General features: G+C 41.5%; 1 protein-coding gene across 1 annotated transcript in view; it reads left to right on the top strand.

Annotated features, from left to right (window-relative positions):
- Positions 1 to 19843, top strand: part of COL19A1 (collagen type XIX alpha 1 chain) — a 447290-nt gene that overhangs the window by 328150 nt on the left and 99297 nt on the right. The window contains exon 17 of the mRNA XM_055534763.1: positions 10290 to 10343. Within this exon, the coding sequence (XP_055390738.1) occupies positions 10290 to 10343 (54 nt within the window). The remainder of the gene's footprint in view (positions 1 to 10289; positions 10344 to 19843) is intronic.

Genomic DNA, 19843 nt, shown 5'->3' on the forward strand with positions numbered 1-19843 from the left:
CATTCTCATGCCCCTGTGGCTTTCATCACCTTGTGCGAGGTCAGTTGATGTTGCTTCTGTGGGGAGGCAAGCCACTCTCCAGACCCCTGCTGCTCCTTAGAGTACAGGAAGCTGACAAATAATATTTTTGCTTTTGCAGAACACACTGAGGAGAGATGAGTAAGACACATTTTATGGATGGATAAGCAGAATCACAGCATTAGGGAAGGAATCATTTTTTTTTTTTTTCTAACTATCACGGCATAGAAATCAGCCAACAATTTCCCAACAATGCACTCTATCAGGAATGCAGTGGGCTTTCTACCAGTTAGATGAATTTGTTTCATGGTATCAGGGAAAATAAACTCCTTTAAAAATGATCTTTTTGTTCTCCCTTGGAAAGTAAAGTGTTAAAACCTCCCGTGCTTCCCAGCATAATTTAGAAAATCTGCTTTTATGAAATGGGTTAATTACACCCAATGAATGCATTCACTGTCACAGCCTCATCCTCCCACTCCTGTTCCAGAATGACAAGTAAAACCAGGGACTGTGCAATTTTAGAAAACAATCAGGTCACATATTGAGTATTTTGCTTATTCATACAACCATAAACTGCCTCTGCTTGAGTTCCCTCAATTACACAGCTCAGTGTGCAGGCCAGAAGAGACGAGCCCAGCTCAAGTGAGCACTCCTGGAATACACAGAGGGATGAGTTTGAAAAATGTCCAAAGCAGCAGATGTGAAAAATTCTCATTCAAGATCCAGAAGCTGCCTTTACTGCAATCCCTCACCTGTTAATCCTGCTGCTTCTGAACTTCTGAACCAGGGCTGCTGGCAATAACTTAGACAGACACTTAGGAGCTGTTGATCTTTCTAAGTATAATGCAGGTATATGCTATTTGAGCAGGGGGTGGGGGGGGGGGGCGGGGTGGGACGGCAGGGATATGGCTGAGACAAGAGAAGATCACTGCTTCTCAACATTCCAGAGGTTCACCCAGAATAAGCATTGGCTGCTGGCTTCTAACAAAGCTGCTCTCACCTTCTTGTAGGGGGAGCCCCCAGAAGACGCCCTTGACAAATGCTTGAACCAGTGTGTTGCTGCATCACTTGAATCCTTTCCATTCCCACATGCTGATACACAAATCTCTCTTCCACAAAAACACAATAGCATGATTGTAGTCTTACTTGAAGGGTATTTCATCTTCTTACTAAGTGTGACTTCTTTCCCATGACTGTTCTCTACTGCAATTTCATGCTCATAGGAATGGTCAGCCAATCAAAATGGTCCCTAAGCAGTCTTATCTCTTGGTTAGGTAGTCTTTTCCCACCAACTCTGAGCGATTTCGGGTTTTTCTTCCACCATCTCATACATGCCAAGATTCCACCCCACGTTTGGTGTCATTCGATGTTTAAGAGTTACTTAAGATGCTGACCAAGATTGCCAGCTTCTTTCCTTTTTCTTCTTAGAAATATGCCTCTCCTTATCCCCCTCTAATCTAAGCTCTCCTTGATTTTAACATTCCTTGTATCTGCCTGTGGTTTCTCTCTCTTATCCCTACCTTCCTCCCATTCTGCTCACTTTCCTCTCTGTCTCTTCTTGTCATTCACATCTTTGAAAATGTGCATCTACACCATGCCCCACAGCTCCCTGTGCCTGGTGCTTGTTGAGTCTGTCTCTCATGAATAGATCTGTGATCTCTTAGGCTTGAATGCCCTACTTGATATTTTTAACCAGCTTTAAGGAGATTGTTTTTTTTTTTTTTTCTGTCATCCCTCCTCTCACTGTGAGGCCGATAGAGGAGTTAGAATATCAAAACTAACCCCCATAGGGTCAGGCCAACTTGGGTCGAAATCTAGCTCTTGTTTATTAGTTGTATGACCTTGGGTAAGCTAGTTAACTTTTTTATTATAAGAAAAATAAGGTTAATCTCTACTTCATTGGATTGTTGTGAGAGTAAAATGCCATAGCATATACACCTGCCACACGGTTATTACTTTCTGAGGATATCTATTGTTATTTATGATTATTATTGTCATTATCTCATTGTCATTCTCTGCCATCTGCTCATTATTATTTACTTTCCTTCCCAGATTGAATCCAGGACCTCCCAATTCTAAAGCAAAAGTGTTGATGCTTTGCCAGGTTCTTTGATTATAGTTCTCATGTAGATTTTCTTCTGAGTCCCACCTCTGACAATCCAAGTTTGTCTTAAGACTTAACTCCATTTCTCAGAACCTCATGCCAGAAGGTGAGCCCCAAGGCTGGGGGCTGAGAAGCCGCAGTCTTCAGGATCTGCACCCCTTTCTGTGCCCTCTCCTCCCGTGCACCATACCCACCGTCCCACCATCCCCACCGTCCCACCATCCACTGTCCCCACCGTCCACTGTCCCCACCGCCCCACCATCCCCACTGTCCCACTGTCCCACCATACCCACTGTCCCCACCATCCCACCATCCCACCGTCCACTGTCCCCACTGCCCCACCATCCCACCGCCCCCACCTTCCCACCGTCCCACCGTCCCCACCGCCCCACCACCCCACCGTCCCCACTGTCCCCACCGTCCCACCGTCTCCACCGTCCCACCGTCCACCGTCCCACTGTCCCACCACCCCCACCGTCCCCACTGTCCCACTGTCCCACCGTCCCCACCGTCTCCATGTCTCCACCGTCCCCACCGTCCCACCTCTGCATACCAGCCCTTCACTCCTCCTTTTCTGTCCCATCCGGCTTGCTCTCAGGAAGTACTTCCTGAGGGATCCATAAGAACATACTCAACAACAATAGGAGAACAACTCTTAGACTTGGTTCTACCACTTGTTTGTTGTGTGATTGGGGGGTAAAACTTTGGTTTTTCATGTCAGATGGAAAATATCCATCTCACATAGTTTTTATGAGAATTAAATAAGGTGACATGTTTTGTAGTCACATGACCATACCATCTAAGAAAATGTAAGTGGAAACTTATTTAGACTCATCCTGAGCTGTGTGAATATGAAATATCTCCTAAGAACATTCATATTTGTGTCCATGAAGAAACTCAACACTCAATAAACCAATCTTTCCTTATGGAGTTTTAGGCATAAACCAGAAGTTGGGTGAGACATTTTCAGAATTAAGAGCCCCTTCCCAGGAACCTTAAATATCACCAAATATGTACTATCTGACCCACATTCCCATTTTAATCCTATGAAGGAGAACTTTGAGGTCTCTGTGTTATAATAGAACTATAGTATAAACACTTAATGAATCCCCTCCTTGCTTCAGAAATCATACTTTGCAGTTTGGTGGAGAAAGCGGCATGGGGGTTGGAGTGTTGTTATCTTTTTAGCCACTAAAAATTTGTTGCAGAAGCATTCTCAGAAAAATAATCTACTCTAAAATTACCACTGTTTAACTTAATTAAATTCCAAGAGAATGAAAAAACTCATTTAGAGCAAATACTTAGATAAATAAAAGGATCTGTGTTTAAAAGAAAAAGAAATTGATTTCCCAAAGATTTTCTAAAGAGGATTATTGATTTTTCTCTCAGAGTTAGGAGACAACTTTCCATGTTGTAATTCTGGTCGAAAATCCATCCATGGGCTCTTTTCTGCTTAAGTGGAGCTTGCTGCAACTTTGTTTTCAATAATTTAGCCGTATTCTTACATTAATCTGAATCTCTTGGCCTTGTCTTCTGTGAGTTTGAAAGCAGCAAGACCACTGCTCAGTTTGCTACCATTTCTAATTGAAATGAAAACCAACAAGTGGCTATACCTTCAAAACTTTTCTTTCAAAAGATTCTGTTAAATTCAGCAAACGTGGGTGGGTGGGGGGTACTATGTGTATGATAAGATTTAAAAAATGGAAACTCCTCATCTTCAAGGACTTTTCATTCCAGCTGAAAAGATCGACATGTACTCAAAACACCATAATCAGCGTAAAGGTGCTTCATTAAGTTATATATAAAGTTATAAATGGAAATATATTGATGTATATGAGAAAAACTCACTCTTAACATTAACTTTCCCAAAATTATTGTATTATTGAAATATTGCCCCATCTTACCATTCCTAGTGGATGAGGTTCAGCTTCCTAATCATTTTTTAATATCAGAAAAATAATTACCCATCTCTGCCTTTTCTACTAGCTATTAGAAAATTTAAAATATTTCTTGAAAATTAACCCAAATGAGTTTTCAGTAACAAACTTTCTATTATATCTCTCCTTTTAGCAAAGTTGCCTTTTTAGCGTGTTTTGAAGAAAGTTGATTAATACAACTTTTTTCATAGTTAGGGTTTTGATATTTCAAAGGTTGTTAGCGAAGTTAGAAACCCACAAGGCCAGAAAGCAGTTGAGCACAACCTGAAAATATGTGTTTGTGAATCCTGAAAGGAGCTCCTGATGAGAGATCCTGAAGAGCTCTCGTGTGCAGAGATGAGTAGTACCCAGATGGTGTGCGGAGGCCCCGTCAGCAGTTATGGGGAACTGAAGGATGCTTTCAGAGAAGAGGGAGGAAGGAAACAGTTCAGGAGAGGACCGGGGGGTAGCAGAGTGACTGAAGAGCCACAGAGGCCTCAGTTCAGAGCACTGAGGGTGCGCTGAAGCTAACCCAAAGGCCCAGCCCTGGTGGGCACAGAGGGCTCACAGCAAAGGCCAGGGAGGGAAAAAAGGCAAAAGTGGATTCTTCAAGCTCCGCGTGCTGCATGAACTGCTGGAAAGCAAAAGCGCAGCCAAGACCAGGACTGAAGAAGCCTTAACAGAGAACCCTTCCATCCTTCAAACACTGGGAATCTATAGCCCAGACTGAATTCTGAGGAAGTGAGAAGGCCAACAGTTCATCATTTTCCACACTAGCATCCGGTGACGCTGGTGGCCGACATCATGCTGTCTCTCTGTCTTCCACCTCTAGCAAGGTGTTAGCAAAAAAAAAAAAAAAAATGCTTTAAGCTACCACTAACAGTTTATGTTCCCAAGTTGAATGCAGCTTTCATTCACTTCTTCACGCCAGGTCCAATTCTTCCCAGCACGAAACAGCATCTGGGTCTCTCCCCACATGAGGCTGATAAACAGCTCAGATAAGTAACACGTGAGCACAGTTGGGTTCTGAACAGGTGTGTCTCGCTGGAGTTCATGAGTGTTTTAAAACTGCTGTGTGGTTATGTACTTATCACATTAGCCCACATGTCCTGTGAATCCCAATCCAACACAAATAGAGTGAAGCAGAGTGGCACAGGAGACAGATGTTATGTAGCCATGATGTCCGTACAGCTGTGCTGTGAGTCATTGTCAGGGACAGGATATCAGGACACGTTTCTTCTGCATAAACCTTCAGCTGGTCTTACTAGTAGAACCCCTGAGAACGTTAGCCGAGGCTGACATGCCCTCCGTGGCTGGCCCCTCTTCTCCTGGGCCTGAGTCATCTAAGCATGTCCCCTTGCCATGCATATGTGCTATTGCTTCAGTTGTGTCCGACTCTTTGAGACTCTGTGGACTGTAGTCCTCCAGGCTCCCCTGTCCATGGGATTCTCCGGGCAAGAATACTGGAGTGGGTTGCCATGCCCTCCTGCAGGGGATCTTCCTCAGAGAAAGTCACCTCTTGAGCACCCAGGAGCATCTACTAACGCCATGTGATGCCTGAGGATTAGTCACTTATACACGTCTTTCATGTCTTCCTCCTCATGCTTTGTTGATGATCTACAGGGCTGACAGCCCTTAATAAACTTGGAAACAAATGAGTCTGGATCTCCTCTAGCCATGCTTTGTATCAGCGTGGAAAATAGAAAAATAGCACATCCCTAGAGGATGTGGCTATAGGGCAACCACTGATTCCAAGACCCCGGGGTCTGTACTGTTTTTCTGACACTAATCAGAGAACTGCCTTTGGCGTTTATGTGCACCCTGTTTCTCTGTGGTCACTATCCCCGACTTGATGGAGGTTGAGCAGCACATGGAGGCACCAGAGCCCTGGCTGTATTCCGGCAGGACGGAGGCCCCAGTCCCGGCTCTTCTGCCAGTCACCGCAGGGTTTTTCTGCCCACTGGGAGAGTTTGTGAGAAGTGCTGTCTGCAGGCTAGACTGTTCGCTGTAGATCTCTGTTACATTATGTTTGAAATTTGTGGTACCCAATGTATCCCAGGGACTGAAAGAACAAGAAAGAAAAAAATCATCGTAAATGCTCATCAGCAGTTGAAGCCCCAGAGCCTAAAATTTCTGGTTGGCCTCATTTGGAAGACGGCTCTATGAGTCTGACATTTTATGGCAAAAAAAGGACATGAGAGAGTGTTCAGTTCAGTTCAGTCGCTCAGTCGTGTCTGACTCTTTGTGACCCTATGTGTGGAAGTAACTTTTATAGGTTTATCAATCTTGTGAGTATCTGAATAATGTTGTTCAGATTTTCTGTTGACCAATGACCCTATTCAGCCAGCTCTGCTCTTGCTATTGTTTTTAGAGGGAAGAGTGGCCCTGGGCTCCCCTGCCTCGCCCTGGGAGGTGTGCTCACCCACAAGCTTCTGGGTGAAGAATGCGTTCTGTATTCATGGAAAACAGGTGCAGGCCGCAGACAAATAACCAGTCTGTGAAAGACCAGACCCAGTTCTCACCCAACCTTTTAAAAGATTAGCCCCATCCCATTATTTTTACTGTCCTCATCCACCATGCCACCTGTCTGTGCTGGGCAGGCCCTACCACGCTGCTCCCTGCAAGACCCTTCCAGAGGCCCTCTGCGTGTGCCTCTGACCATCTTCTCGGTCAAGCTCTGCAAAGGAAGATAAGATGCATTTTGAGTATAGTTGTGATAGGGAGGTATCTGGGGGCTAGCCAGGCAAAATCTCCCTATCACGACTGGAGAGAATATATGAAGATAGATTCGGGCCGTAGAGAGAGGCCTCGCTCAGCCATCCAGCAGCACTGCCTCCAGAGAAAGTGTGTCAGGCACACCGCTGGCTCATATGAAGTGCTAGGTCCAGTTTTGCTTATTTTATTTTCAATTTCAGTGTTGTAAGTAAAACAGGAAAGAGCCATCAGACACTCTGTATCCTTCAGGTCATGGTCAGCATGACAAAAAAATTACCCCCAAAGTTATTTTAGGCTGAGAGTCTGCTTTATGTTAAAAGAGTAGAGTAAATAAGAAGTGGGTTTGGACCCAGGCTGCCTCCGTTTAGTATCAGCCCTACCGATTACCAGTTGTGTGACCTTGGGCCAGCTAACCATTCCAAATGCTCATTTTCTGTGCCTTTGAATTGAAAATAATGAGAGTAGGTACCTTGTGGTGTCATTGTAGAGATTCAATGAGTTAGTCTATTTGAAACCCTTGGTGTAATGCCTGGCACACCGTACATACTATATAAATGTCTGCTATTATTATTTGATTGATTCTTATGCTCTAGTTGAGAGATGTTATTAATTGCTCTGCTATATTCGGCACCTTAATTGTTCAGCCTTTCACTTTTAGTTAAGATGAATGTGTCTGAAGCTAAATTTACCCACCACATCACTATTCTTTGATCTAATTGGGCTTATGATCAACACCCATTCACCATTCACCAAATGCCTACCATGCATATACTCCTAAGCTACCTGTTGTGGCTACTACTAGATATATATATCTAAGATTTCTGCTTGCCCCATTAAAAATGGTTGCAGAAGGATCAATGGAGTCTCCTGTCTGCTGAGTTTCAAGAATGAGTTCCTAACCCACACCTTCTTGGCCTGGACACTTTGTGAAATAACTCCAACTCAGTGATTGCTTTCCTCCTCACTTCAACTACCTGGCCTAGAATACATCACACAAAGCTGGCTGATGGGAAGAGAACCTGAAAAATATATAATGCCTTGAGAATTCTTTTCTGACATTAGCTCTGTTTTGATTCCAGCAAGGTAACAGCATCATTTGTCTTTCCAACCGCAGTAAGCTCCATTCCTCACAAGGCCTATTATTTTCTCACGAGTTACACCACCCTGACTCCATCATCCATCATTACATCTTCCTATCCTCAACGTTTAATGACACAAAGCAAAGGCTTCGTGTTAGAAGAGATGTCACAGGCCGTTCATAAGAAATACCTGTCATAAGTGTTGACCAATGTTCATCTTTTTCAATATACTTAAGGTGTTACCCATATCAGTGAGTGCAGATAGCAAATGTTTCTTAAAGTATTTCTTTTTTTTAAGTTGTAGTCAATATACAATGTTGGGTTAGCTTCTGGTGTACAGCAAAGTGACTCATTTTTATAATTTTCATATTATTTTCCATTATGGTTTATCACAGGATATATTGAATATAGTTCCCTATGCTGTACAGTAAGACCTGTTATTTATCTATTCTGTAAGTAATAGTTGACATCTTCTAATCCCAAACTCAGACTCTGATGCTGGGAGGGATTGGGGGCAGGAGGAGAAGGGGACGACAGAGGATGAGATGGCTGGATGGCATCACTGACTCGATGGACGTGAGTCTGAGTGAACTCCGGGAGTTGGTGATGGACAGGGAGGCCTGGCGTGCTGCGATTCATGGGGTCTTAGAGAGTCGGACACGACTGAGTAACTAAACTGAACTGAATCCCAAACTCCCAATCCATCCCTCTCCCCATTTGCCAGCCACAAGTCTGTTCTCTGTGAGTCTGTTTATATTTTGTGGATAAGTCTATTTGTGTCATTGTTGAGAGTCCACATTTAAGGGATAGCATATGATATTTGTCCTTCTCTGACTTTACTCAGTATGACACTCTCTAGGTCCATCCATGTAGCTGCAAATGGCATTATTCCACTCCTTTCGATGGCTGAGTGATATTCTACTGTACATGTACCACATCCTTTTTATCCATTCACCTGTCAGTGGACACTTGGGTTGCCATTCCCCTCTCCAGAAGATCTTCCTGACCCAGGGATCAAACCTGGGTCTCCCACATTGCAGGCAGATTCTTTACCATTTGAGCCACCAGGGAAGCCCAGTGGACACTTAGGTTGCTTCCGTGCCTTGGCTATTGTAAAAAATGCTGCTGTGAACATTGGGGGCCACGGATCTTTTTGAATTATATTTTTCTCCGGAAGTATGCCCAGGAGTGGGATTGCTGGATCACAAGGCAACTCTATTTTTAGTTCTTTAAGGAACCTCCATCGGAGAAGGCAATGGCACCTCACTCCAGTACTCTTGCCTGGAAAATCCCATGGACGGAGGAGCCTGGTAGGCTGCAGTCCATGGGGTTGCTACGAGTCGGACATGACTGAGCAACTTCACTTTCATTTTTCACTTTCCTGCATTGGAGAAGGAAATGGCAACCCACTCCAGTGTTCTTGCCTGGAGAATCCCAGGGATGGGGGAGCCTGGTGGCTGCCGTCTAGGGGTCACACAGAGTCAGACACGACTGAAGTGACTTAGCAGCAGCAGCAAGGAGCCTCCATATTGTTCTCAATAATGCTTGCTTCTTAAAATGTTTCTTCACTTTTCAAAACTTGTTCCCTTTTTAAAATAATAATCTTTGTATAATAGTGACTTTGGTTTGCTCAGTCACAGTCTTTTGGCATCTTACCTTGTGAGAACTTTGCTTCTCTAACATTTTCTCTCCTCCTAGAAGCTTTTGAAGTTTAGATGAAATACGCAGTCTCTTTTCTTAGATAGCTGAATATAACTTAGCCTGAATGCATTTTCTTATACCCCTCTCCCCAAAATGCAATCCTTGAAAAACTCAGAAAGTTTTAGGGAGAGACAGGTTTCTTTACTTCCTTTGTATCTTCCCGCAGCTCACTATAGTGCTTCGTGAATATCCCCATATCAACTGAAAACCACATGTACTTAAATGTCTCAAACCTGACATTACACAGCAAATATCTTTTTGTGGCCTGAAGGCTCATGGGCAGCCCATTTTTTCCAACTAATTCAAGAAGAGTAAAGCAAAGGAAAAAGGAAAACTGCTTTTCCTTTATCTTTTAAGTTAACACATGGATGGCACACATTTATTTCTGTAACACGTTGATCAAAGGCTTCTAAGAAGTGTCAACAATAAACTGGAGCCCTTGAACTCTTCCCTTGAGGAGATTCATGGGTACAATTCCTTTCAATAAAGAATATGCTGATGGCTGACTGTCTAGTAATATGTTACATGTTCCCAGTTAGGACCTTTCTTTGGATTCATGTAGGATTTAACTTGGAAATATATTTGGGAACCTGATAAGTTAATGTCCATGTAATTCTCTATTAATTAGAATACTTGACTTAAACAGACTCTTCCTATTTCTTACCTGTAAGATTTCAAGAATTCTTAGGCATGTTATTTAAATATACATTGTTTTGATAAATGTTTACATATGCCTTTGATTTGTTTCTAATACAGGGACCCCCTGGAGTACAAGGAATGCAACAGGCTTTTGATGGATATTATCACAAGGTATGGTTTCTTTCACTCACATCTTGTATACAGAGATTTTATGTGATGTTATATTTGAAAAATAATTGCTAACTGCTCAGACCTCGAAGCATAATCACATGCACTTAACATCTTTCTATAATGAAAATATATTTCCGAAAAACTATTTTGCTCAGCATCTTTTTACAAAACCAGGATTTTTAAATAATTCATTTCAAAGTTTGCAAAACTTCATGTAAAAAACTTAATGCATAACCATGTTTCACCAGTGATAGTATCCTATGTTTAGTTTCCCTGAGGGCAGAAAGAGATTACTTTCTTAGAACTCTGGGTAGTGCAACAGATTTCTTACCAAACTACCAGGTGCTACACTAAAATCTCAAACAAAGGTTGATATACTCTAGGTCAAGACTGAAATCGCCCACCTTTTAGGAAGGAGCCAACTTCCCCAAGGTTTTAAATTACAGTTAGTCTGGATGGAATGTGACCTGGAAGGACCCGAGAGTTTTGCCCCCAATTCTACAAGGAAACACAGAGAATGGAGAAAAATGGGTGTGAGCAACTGAGTGGGACTCAGAGACCCGAGTGAGACCATCGAGCAACTCATCATCCATCACATGTTCAGGATCCGATCGCTTTGTGTGGGGCATTCCAGCCACTGACTCAGATCCCTTGTAACAGCACACTTTATCATTGATAAGCTGCAGATTTGGAGACACTCCCTTTATGTCTCTCCTGTGTTCCTGGTCTCCCTTCCTGCTGACTACTGTTGCTCCTTTGTTTAAAATCCCAAAGAAACACGATGCCCATGACAGCAGGGCCTTCAAAAGTAGCAGGTGATCAGAAAAGTGCTTATTAAATGACAAGCTAATTAATTCAAAGCCCCAATTCTTATTTCATCAGATTAAGTTCACCATGAAGACATGGATTGTTTGTGGCTGATAAATTTAAAATCAAAAGCATGGAAAATCTCTTCCACTTCCTAAATAATCCTGTCTTAAATTTTCTCATCTACTTGGATTTCCCAGGGAAAATAGAAAAGAATGTTTATTACATTCTAATGTATATTAGGAAGAATGTTTGAGGTATATTTTATGATTCTTTAGTAAACATTTTCTGGGTAGATCTATCTATACTAGCTTTTCAAAACTATAAGCCTTCGCCTCCATGAAAAAAAGGAAGAGAAGCATGTCTAAAATTAATCAATTAGAATATGGTGTGTTTCTGTAATGACATCTATTGGTACAAAGTAGGGTTTAGTATCGGAGAAGGCAATGGCAACCCACTCCAGTACTCTTGCCTGGAAAATCCCACAGATGGAGGGGCCTGGTAGGCTGCAGTCCACAGGGCCGCTAAGAGTCTGACACGACTGAGTGACTTCACTTTCACTTTTCACTTTCAGGCATTGGAGAAAGAAATGGCAACCCACTCCAGTGTTCTTGCCTGGAGAATCCCAGGGACGGGGTAGCCTGGTGGGCTGCCATCTATGGGGTTGCACAGAGTCAGACATGACTGAAGTGACTTAGCAGCAGCAGCAGTAGCAGGGTTTAGTATAAATGCTTCAAAATAATGAGAATGAGTTAGCGCTGATGTCACAGTGTTGGCTAAAAAACTGGAAGACTACGAAATATTACTACCACCCTTAGTATAAAATTTACCAAGTTGCTACTTAGCTACTTGAATATTTGCTGTTTCTTGCACAACTTTTAATGCTCATATCTGTACACAAGTCTCTCAACACCACTTCTATATATAGTTTATCTTGCCAATGAGTCAGTTTTCCCTTAAATGAAGATATATAGTACATTTATATTTTAGAGTTTAAAGTTGAGAACATAAATCTTTTAAGATTTTATTTCCCCCAAAATAGGGCTGACCAGGGCAAGTGAGTGGAGAGTCTTTCTGACAGCAAACCAGTTCTTTGAATTTAGCTGTTGCCTCACCCTAAAAAGGGCTTTCCTGGAGGCCCTGCAGTAAAATATCTGCCTGCAACACAGGAGACAACAGTTCGATCCCTGGGTCAGGAAGATCCCTTGGAGAAGGAAATAGCCCACTCCAGCATTCTTGCCTGGAGAATCCATGAATAAAGGACCCTAGAGAGCTACAGTGGGGTCGCAAAACAGTTGGACATGACTTAGCAACTAACCAACAGCAACACCTAAAAGAACTCTGGCTGTTGTTACTAACAAGACTGAGGCTCAAGGTATTTAGTCTACCTGTGCTCATAAGATGACTTCAGAATCAGAGCATGACCGTGTAAACAGGGAGACTTAGCTTCTCTTCCCCAGATGAAACATTGTTACCATTTAACATCAGAAGGCTTTAGACGCACCTGGAAATTAATGAACCGTAACTTCCAAATGCTTGACTGTTTCCTTCTGAGAATAGTTAAGGGTCTTCCACTGAGATCAGGCTGTTCTACTGAGGTCAGCCTATAGGATGGATGGAGGAGGTGTAGCCCACCTTCCCAACACCTACACTGACTACCTTTCTGGGTTGTAACCACCGCCTCCTCACCCTCAGCTCCACAAAATAAAGGGGCAAACATGCCACGGTGAGTGATTTGTGGTTTTCACCTGGTGTGTCCACACCCACCCCATGCCACCCCTATCTGTTGGGGATGCTGAGGTTGTTTCAATTTGCAATTCATCACATGCCTGATAGTCTGGCTGTCCGAATAAGCACAGAGTCAATGGGGGCCCTGAGGGAAACTTTCCTGGAGATTAACTAATGAACCATGTGTTGAAACACATAAAGTGACATCCCAAGGTTAAAATAATCTTCCTGGTTAAATTGGCATTGATTGATGTAACATCTGCATTTGAGTCCTGGGCCTCCACACTTCAGCTTGCGGTATCTCCAACCATCCTGCAGCCAGGATTCTGCTGAAGCAGCTACCCCAAGGGATGAGTGGCAGACCACTCAGACACCTCTCCTCTGTGTTCTCACCTAAAGAGTTCCTGGCTCATTCCGTTGTACCAGGAATCCTCAAAGGCAAAGGAATTGCCTTTGGCCCCTGTACGAGAGTTGATATTTTCCTCTACATTTTCCTTGTCATCAGAGGAAGAAATTCAGGCATAAGAAGCCATCTCCTCTCACAGCACAAATCAAAAATGGAATTAGGGAAGAAAAAAGGAAGTGAGGAACAGAGAGCCCAAAGGAGATGGGGACAATTCTAAAAGTGTGTTTCTATGCATTTTTGCATGCTCTCTTGAGGATGCAATGAGTAAAAGGTAGACTTCCCTCTCCATCAGAAAAATAATTTGCAGAACAGCTAGCTGCTCCCATCCTGCAAGACTGTTTGCAAAGAAGCAACAATGCTGAGCATGTTCTTCCCCTCAAGGAAAATCTGCTCGCAGTCCAGCAAACTGCTCTGCATTGTCTCCAGCTCTGGGGATTGTAATAAAAATTTGATAGGCTCTGTCAACTGCTAAAGCCGTCAGAACCAGAGCTCCTTACAACAATCTAGATTGTAAAGGAAAAAAAGCGTGTTCTCTCTGGAGGCCACATACAGCAGATTTTACATTTGATATTGTTTTTTAAAGATCCACATGGAAAATGTGTCCTTGGTTATCTTAACATCATCACACTCAGTGCAGTTTGCAGAGAATCAGTCTCATCTGTTGGAGATGGATGTTCTGCCTCCTGGCAACCAATTCCAGCTTTCACTTCTCCAAATCATTGATCCAAAAAAACCAATTTGCCAGCAAAATAATCTATTTTTCCTTTTGAGTATCAAATCATAACTTCATTTACACATGCACAGACTAGCAAGGACAGAAAACACTTCTCCAAAATAAAATATTCAAGATCTTTCCTAGCAGTGAGTTAAACCCAAAGATGGCACAGAGCGTGAAGGCTTCCTAGGAGGCACTTCAGGGAACCCTTCTGGGCCTAGAAGATTTAGGGATATAATTTCAATCCTAATTTTTTGCCTTCTCTTTCCCAGTGCCATAGGATCCACTAGCTTTGGAAAACATGGATTTGGGCACAGACATGGATTTTTGGATTTTTAGCATTATCATAGAGAATCCTGACACTCACCTGGTCCACTCCTCCCCTCCAAGGACAACCACACTCAGACCTGGTGAAGTGTGTTTCTGTGAGGCCTTGAGTTGCTGGATGTAGAGCCAGCCTTGGGCTTTCTTTCCAAAGGAACACAACCCTCTTAGGCCACATGTTAATTTGCTAGAATTGTTCTAACAAAGCATCACAATCTGAGTGGCTTCACCATCAGAAACATGTAACCTCAGAGCTCCAGAGGTACTGGCAGGGCCTCACCATCTCTGAAGCTGCCAGGAGATGTGCATCCCAAGCCTTGCTTTCAGCTCCTGCCGGCTCACTGGGCTTGGGACCCCATAACTCTCATCTTGACATGGTGTTCCCCCATGCGCATGTCTCTGTGTCCGAAGTTTATTTTTATAAGGACACCGTCACATTGAGTTAGGGGTCCACCCTCCTCCATGACCTCACCTGAAGTAACTACTTCTGAAAAAAAATAAAAATTACTTGTAAGTGAGGTCACATGCTGAAGTACTAAGGTTTAGGACTTTAACATGTGAATTGAGGCGACGGGGGTGAACACAATTCAGTGCATAATAGATAACCAGGTTTTTTTGAACCTTATGTCCCCTCATGCTTAGAATTAAATTCCTAAGGACTAATCTGTGGAATTTTTAATTACCTCATGTCCTGTGAGGGGTTTCGAGTCCTTGGTCTCTTTTATTAGATTGAGCCATAGGAAATTGCTGACATTTGACTCTTGGAAGCCTATAGGGATGGCTGTCTCCTGTTGTGCAGCCTGCAGATTTCTGGAAACTTCCATCTTTCCAGAGAATACCCTCCAGAGGGCAGTTGAAATACTTTGAGTCTTCCACCTGCCTGACTATAGATTACATTAGCCATTTCCCACAAGGAAACAAAGGACATGTCCTTACATCCAAGAATGCTTTTACAAAATTAAAAAAAAAATTGTTGACATATAGGTGATTAATGGGCTTCCCTGATAGCTCAGTTGGTAAAGAATCCACCTGCAATGCAGGAGACCCCAGTTCGATTCCTGGGTTGGGAAGATCCACTGGAGAAGGAATAGACTACCCACTCCAGCATTCTTGGGCTTCCTTGGTGGCTCAGCTGGTAAAGAATCTGCCTGCAATGCGAGAGACCTGGGTGTGATCCCTGGGTTGAGAAGATCCCCTGGAGAAGGGAAAGGCTACCCACTCCAGTATTCTGGCCTGGAGAATTCCATGGACTTTATGGTCAATGGGGTCACAAAGAGTCAGACATGACTGAGTGATTTTCACTTTCATAGGTGATTAATAATATTATACTGATTTTAGGTATACTATATAGCATAGTGATTCTATATTTTTATAGATTATATTCATTTAAACTTATTATAAAGTATTAGCTATCTTCCCTGTGCTATACTTACACCTTTGTTGCTTATTTATTTTATACATAATAGCTTGTACTTCTTAATTCCATACCCCTATCTTGCCCCTCTTCTTCCCTCTTCCCACTGGTAACCACTAGTTTGTTCCCTATATCTGTGAGTCTGTTTCTCTTTTTTATATATACATCTACTTGTCTCATTTTTTAGAGTCCACATATAAGTGATAACATACAGTATTTGTTTTTCTCTGTCCAACTTATTTTACTAAGCCTAATACCTTATAAGTTCATCCATTTTGCTGCAAATGTCAGAATTTCATAATTTTTTATGATGAAGGAGTATTCCATTATATATACTTCACACCTTCTTTATCCATTCATCTGTTGATGGACACTTAAGTTGCCTCCACATCCTGGCTGTTGTAAATAGTGCTGGTATGAACACTGGGGTGCATGTACCTTTTCCAAATCAGTGTGTTTTGTTTGGATATATACCCAGAAGTAGAATTTCTGGATCAATGATGGTTCCATTTTTAGCTTTTTGAAGAAACTCCATACTATTTTCCAGTGACTGCACCAATTTACATCCCACTGGCAATGTACAAGTATTTCATTTTCTCTACATCTTTGCCAGTATTAGTTATTTGTAGAGTTTTGGAATTAGCCATCCTGATGAGTATAAGGTGATATCTTATTATGATTTTGATTTCCGTTTCTCTGATGATTACAATCTTGAGAATCTTTTCATGTGACTCTTGGTTCTCTGAAGGTCTTCTTTGGAAAAATGTCTATTCATTTCTTCTGCCCATTTTTAATTAGGTGTTTTTTTTTTTTATGTTGAGTTACATGAGCTGTTTATGTATGTTGGATATTAACACCTTATCATTCATATTACTTGCAAATATCTTCTCCCATTCAGTAGTTTGCTTTTTGTTTTCTTGATGGTTTTCTTTGCTGTGCAAAAAAAATTTAGTTTAATTAGGTCCCATTTGTTTATTTTTGCTTTTGCTTCCTTTACTTTAGGAGACAGATCCAAAAAATTATTCTTATGATTTATGTTGAAGAGTATTCTGCCTATGTTTTTCTCTAGAAGTTTTAAAGTATTCAGTCTTACATTTAGTTTTTAATCCATTTTGAGTTTATTTTTGTAAATGGTGTTAGAGAATATTCTCAGTTCAGTTCAGTCACTCAGTCATGTCCAACTCTTTGTGACCCCATGGATTGCAGCATGCCAGGCTTCCCTGTCCATCCATCACCAACACCCAGAGCTTGCTTAAACTCATATCCATTGAGTCAGTGATGCCATCCAACTGTCTCATCCTCTGTTGTCCCCATCTCTTCCTTCCTTCAGTCTTTCCCAGCACCAGGATCTTTTCCAGTGAGTCAGTTCTTCATATCAGGTGGCCAATGTATTGGAGCTTCAGCTTTAGCATCAGTCCCTCCATTGAATATTCAGAACTGATTTCCTTTAGGATTGACTGGTTTGATCTCCTTGCTGTCCAAGGGACTCTCAAGAGTCTTCTCCAACACCACAGTTCAAAAGCATCAATTCTTCAGTGCTCAGCTTTCTTTATGGTCCAACTCTCACATGGGTTTGACTAGATGGACCTTTGTAGGCAAAGTAATATCTCTGCTTTTAATATGCTGTCTAGGTTGGCCATAGCTTTTCTTCCAAGAAGCAAGGGTCTTTAAGTTTCATGGCTTCAGTCACTATCTGCAGTGATTTGGGAGCCCCCCAAAATAAAGTCTGTCACTGTTACCATTGTTTCCCCATTTATTTGCCATGACGGGATGGGACCAGATGCCATGGTCTTAGTTTTTTAAATGTTGAGTTTAAAGCCAGCTTTATCATTCTCCTCTTTCATCAAGAGGCTCTTCAGTTCCTCTTCACTTTCTGCCATAAGGGTGGTGTCACGTGTACACCAATGTTCATCACAGCACTGTTTACAATAGCCAGGACATGGAAGCAGCCTAGATGTCCATTGGCAGATGAATGGATAAGAAAGCTGTGGTACATATACACAATGGAATATTACTCAGCTATTAAAAAGAATGCATTTGAATCAGTTCTAATGAGGTGGATGAAACTAGAGCCTATTATAGAGCGTGAAGTAAGTCAGAAAGAAAAACACCAATACAGTTTATTAATGCATATATATGGAATTTTAAAAGATGGTAATGATGACCCTATATGTAAGACAGCAAAAGAGACATAGATGTTAAGAACAGACTTTTGGACTTTGTGGGAGAAGGTGAGGGTGGGATGATTTGAGAGAATAGCATTGAAACATGTATATTATCATATGTGAAAAAGATTGCCAGTCCAGGTTCGATGCATGAGACAAGGTGCTCAGGGCTGGTGCACTGGGATGACCCAAAGGGATGGGATGGGGAGGGAGGTAGGAGGGGGATTCAGGATGGGGGACACATGTACACCCATGGCTGATTCATGTCAATGTATGGCAAAACCCACCACAATATTGTAAAGTAATTAGCCTCCAATTAAAATAAATTTTTTAAAAAACGGTGGTGTCATCTGCATATCTGAGGCTATTGATATTTCTCCTGGCAATCTTGATTCCAGCTTGCTTTTCATCCAGGCCAGCATTTCGCATGATGTACTCTGCACATAAGTTAAATAAGCAGGGTGACAATATACAGCCTTGATGTTCTCCTTTTTGAATTTGGAACCAGTCCATTGTTCAATATCTGGTCCTTTTACATGTGGCTGTTCAGTTTTCCCAGCACTTCTTACTGAAGAGACTGTCTTTTCTCCTTAGTATATTTTGCCTCCTTTGTCATAGATTAATTGACCATAGGTGTGTGGGTTCATTTTTGGGCTCTCTATTCTGTTCTGTTGAGCTGTGTGTCTGTTTTTGTGCCAGTACCATATTGTTTTGACTTTTTAATATAATCTGAAGCCAGAGAGTGTAATAACTCCAGCTTTATTCTTTCTCAGAATGACTTTGGCTATTCAGAGTCTTTTACAGCTCCATATAAATTTTAGGATTATCTGCTCTGGTTCTGTGGGGAAAAAATGTAATGGATATTTTGATAGAGATTACATTAAATATGTAGATTGCTTTGGTTAGTATAAAATTTTAACAATATTAAGTCTTCTGATCCATGAATATGAATCTTTACATTTCTTTGAATCATCTTCAATTTCTTTAATTATTGTTTTAGAGTTTTCAGAGCATAAATCTTTCATTTTCTCAGTTAAGTTTCCTCCTAGGTATTTTATTCTTTTTGATTTGATTTTAAACAGAGTTGCTTTCTTGCTTTCTGTTTCAGACAACTCATTATTAGTGTATAGAAAAGCAACATTTCTGTATGCTAGTCTCATAGCCTGCAGCTTTACTGAATTCATTTATTAGTTCTAATAGTTTTTTGGTGGCGACTTTGGGGTTTTCATAGAGTATCAAGACATCTGCAAAAAGTGACAGTTTTTCTGCTTTCCTTCCTATTTGGATGCCTTTTATTTGTTTCCATGTCTGATTACTGTGGCTAGGACTTCTAGTACTACATTAAGTAGAGGTGGCAAGAGTGAGCATGTATGTTTTCTTCCTGATTTTAGAGCAAAGGTTTTCAGCTTTTTACTGCTGAGTAAGATGTTAGCTAAAGGTTTGTCATAAATGTCGTTTATTATGTTGAGATATATTTCCTCTACACCAGCTTTGATGAGCATTTTTAATCATGAGTGGATGTTGAATTTTGTCAGATGCTTTTTCTGTGTCTATTGAGATTATCTGATTATTTTTATCTTTCCTTTGTTAACATTTTGTATCATATTGATTGATTTGTGTTTATTGAACCACCTTTGCATCCCTGGAATAAATCCCACTTGATCGTGATTTATGATCCCTTTTATATATTGTCAGATTCAGTTTGCTAATATTTTTTAAGGGTTTTTGCATCTATATCCATCAGAGATATTTTCTTTTTTTCTGTAGTTTCTTTGGTTTCAACATCAAAGTAATGATAGCCTCATAGAATGAATTTTATAGTGTTCTTTTCTTTTCAATTTTTTGGGATAGTTGGAGAAAGATAGATTTTAACTCTTCTTTATTTATTTGGTAGAATTCCCCTGTGAAGCTGTCTGGCCTTGAACTTTTTTGTTTTTCCCC

Source organism: Bubalus kerabau, chromosome 9 (genome assembly GCF_029407905.1).
Source record: "Bubalus kerabau isolate K-KA32 ecotype Philippines breed swamp buffalo chromosome 9, PCC_UOA_SB_1v2, whole genome shotgun sequence".
Taxonomy (NCBI): domain Eukaryota; kingdom Metazoa; phylum Chordata; class Mammalia; order Artiodactyla; family Bovidae; genus Bubalus; species Bubalus kerabau.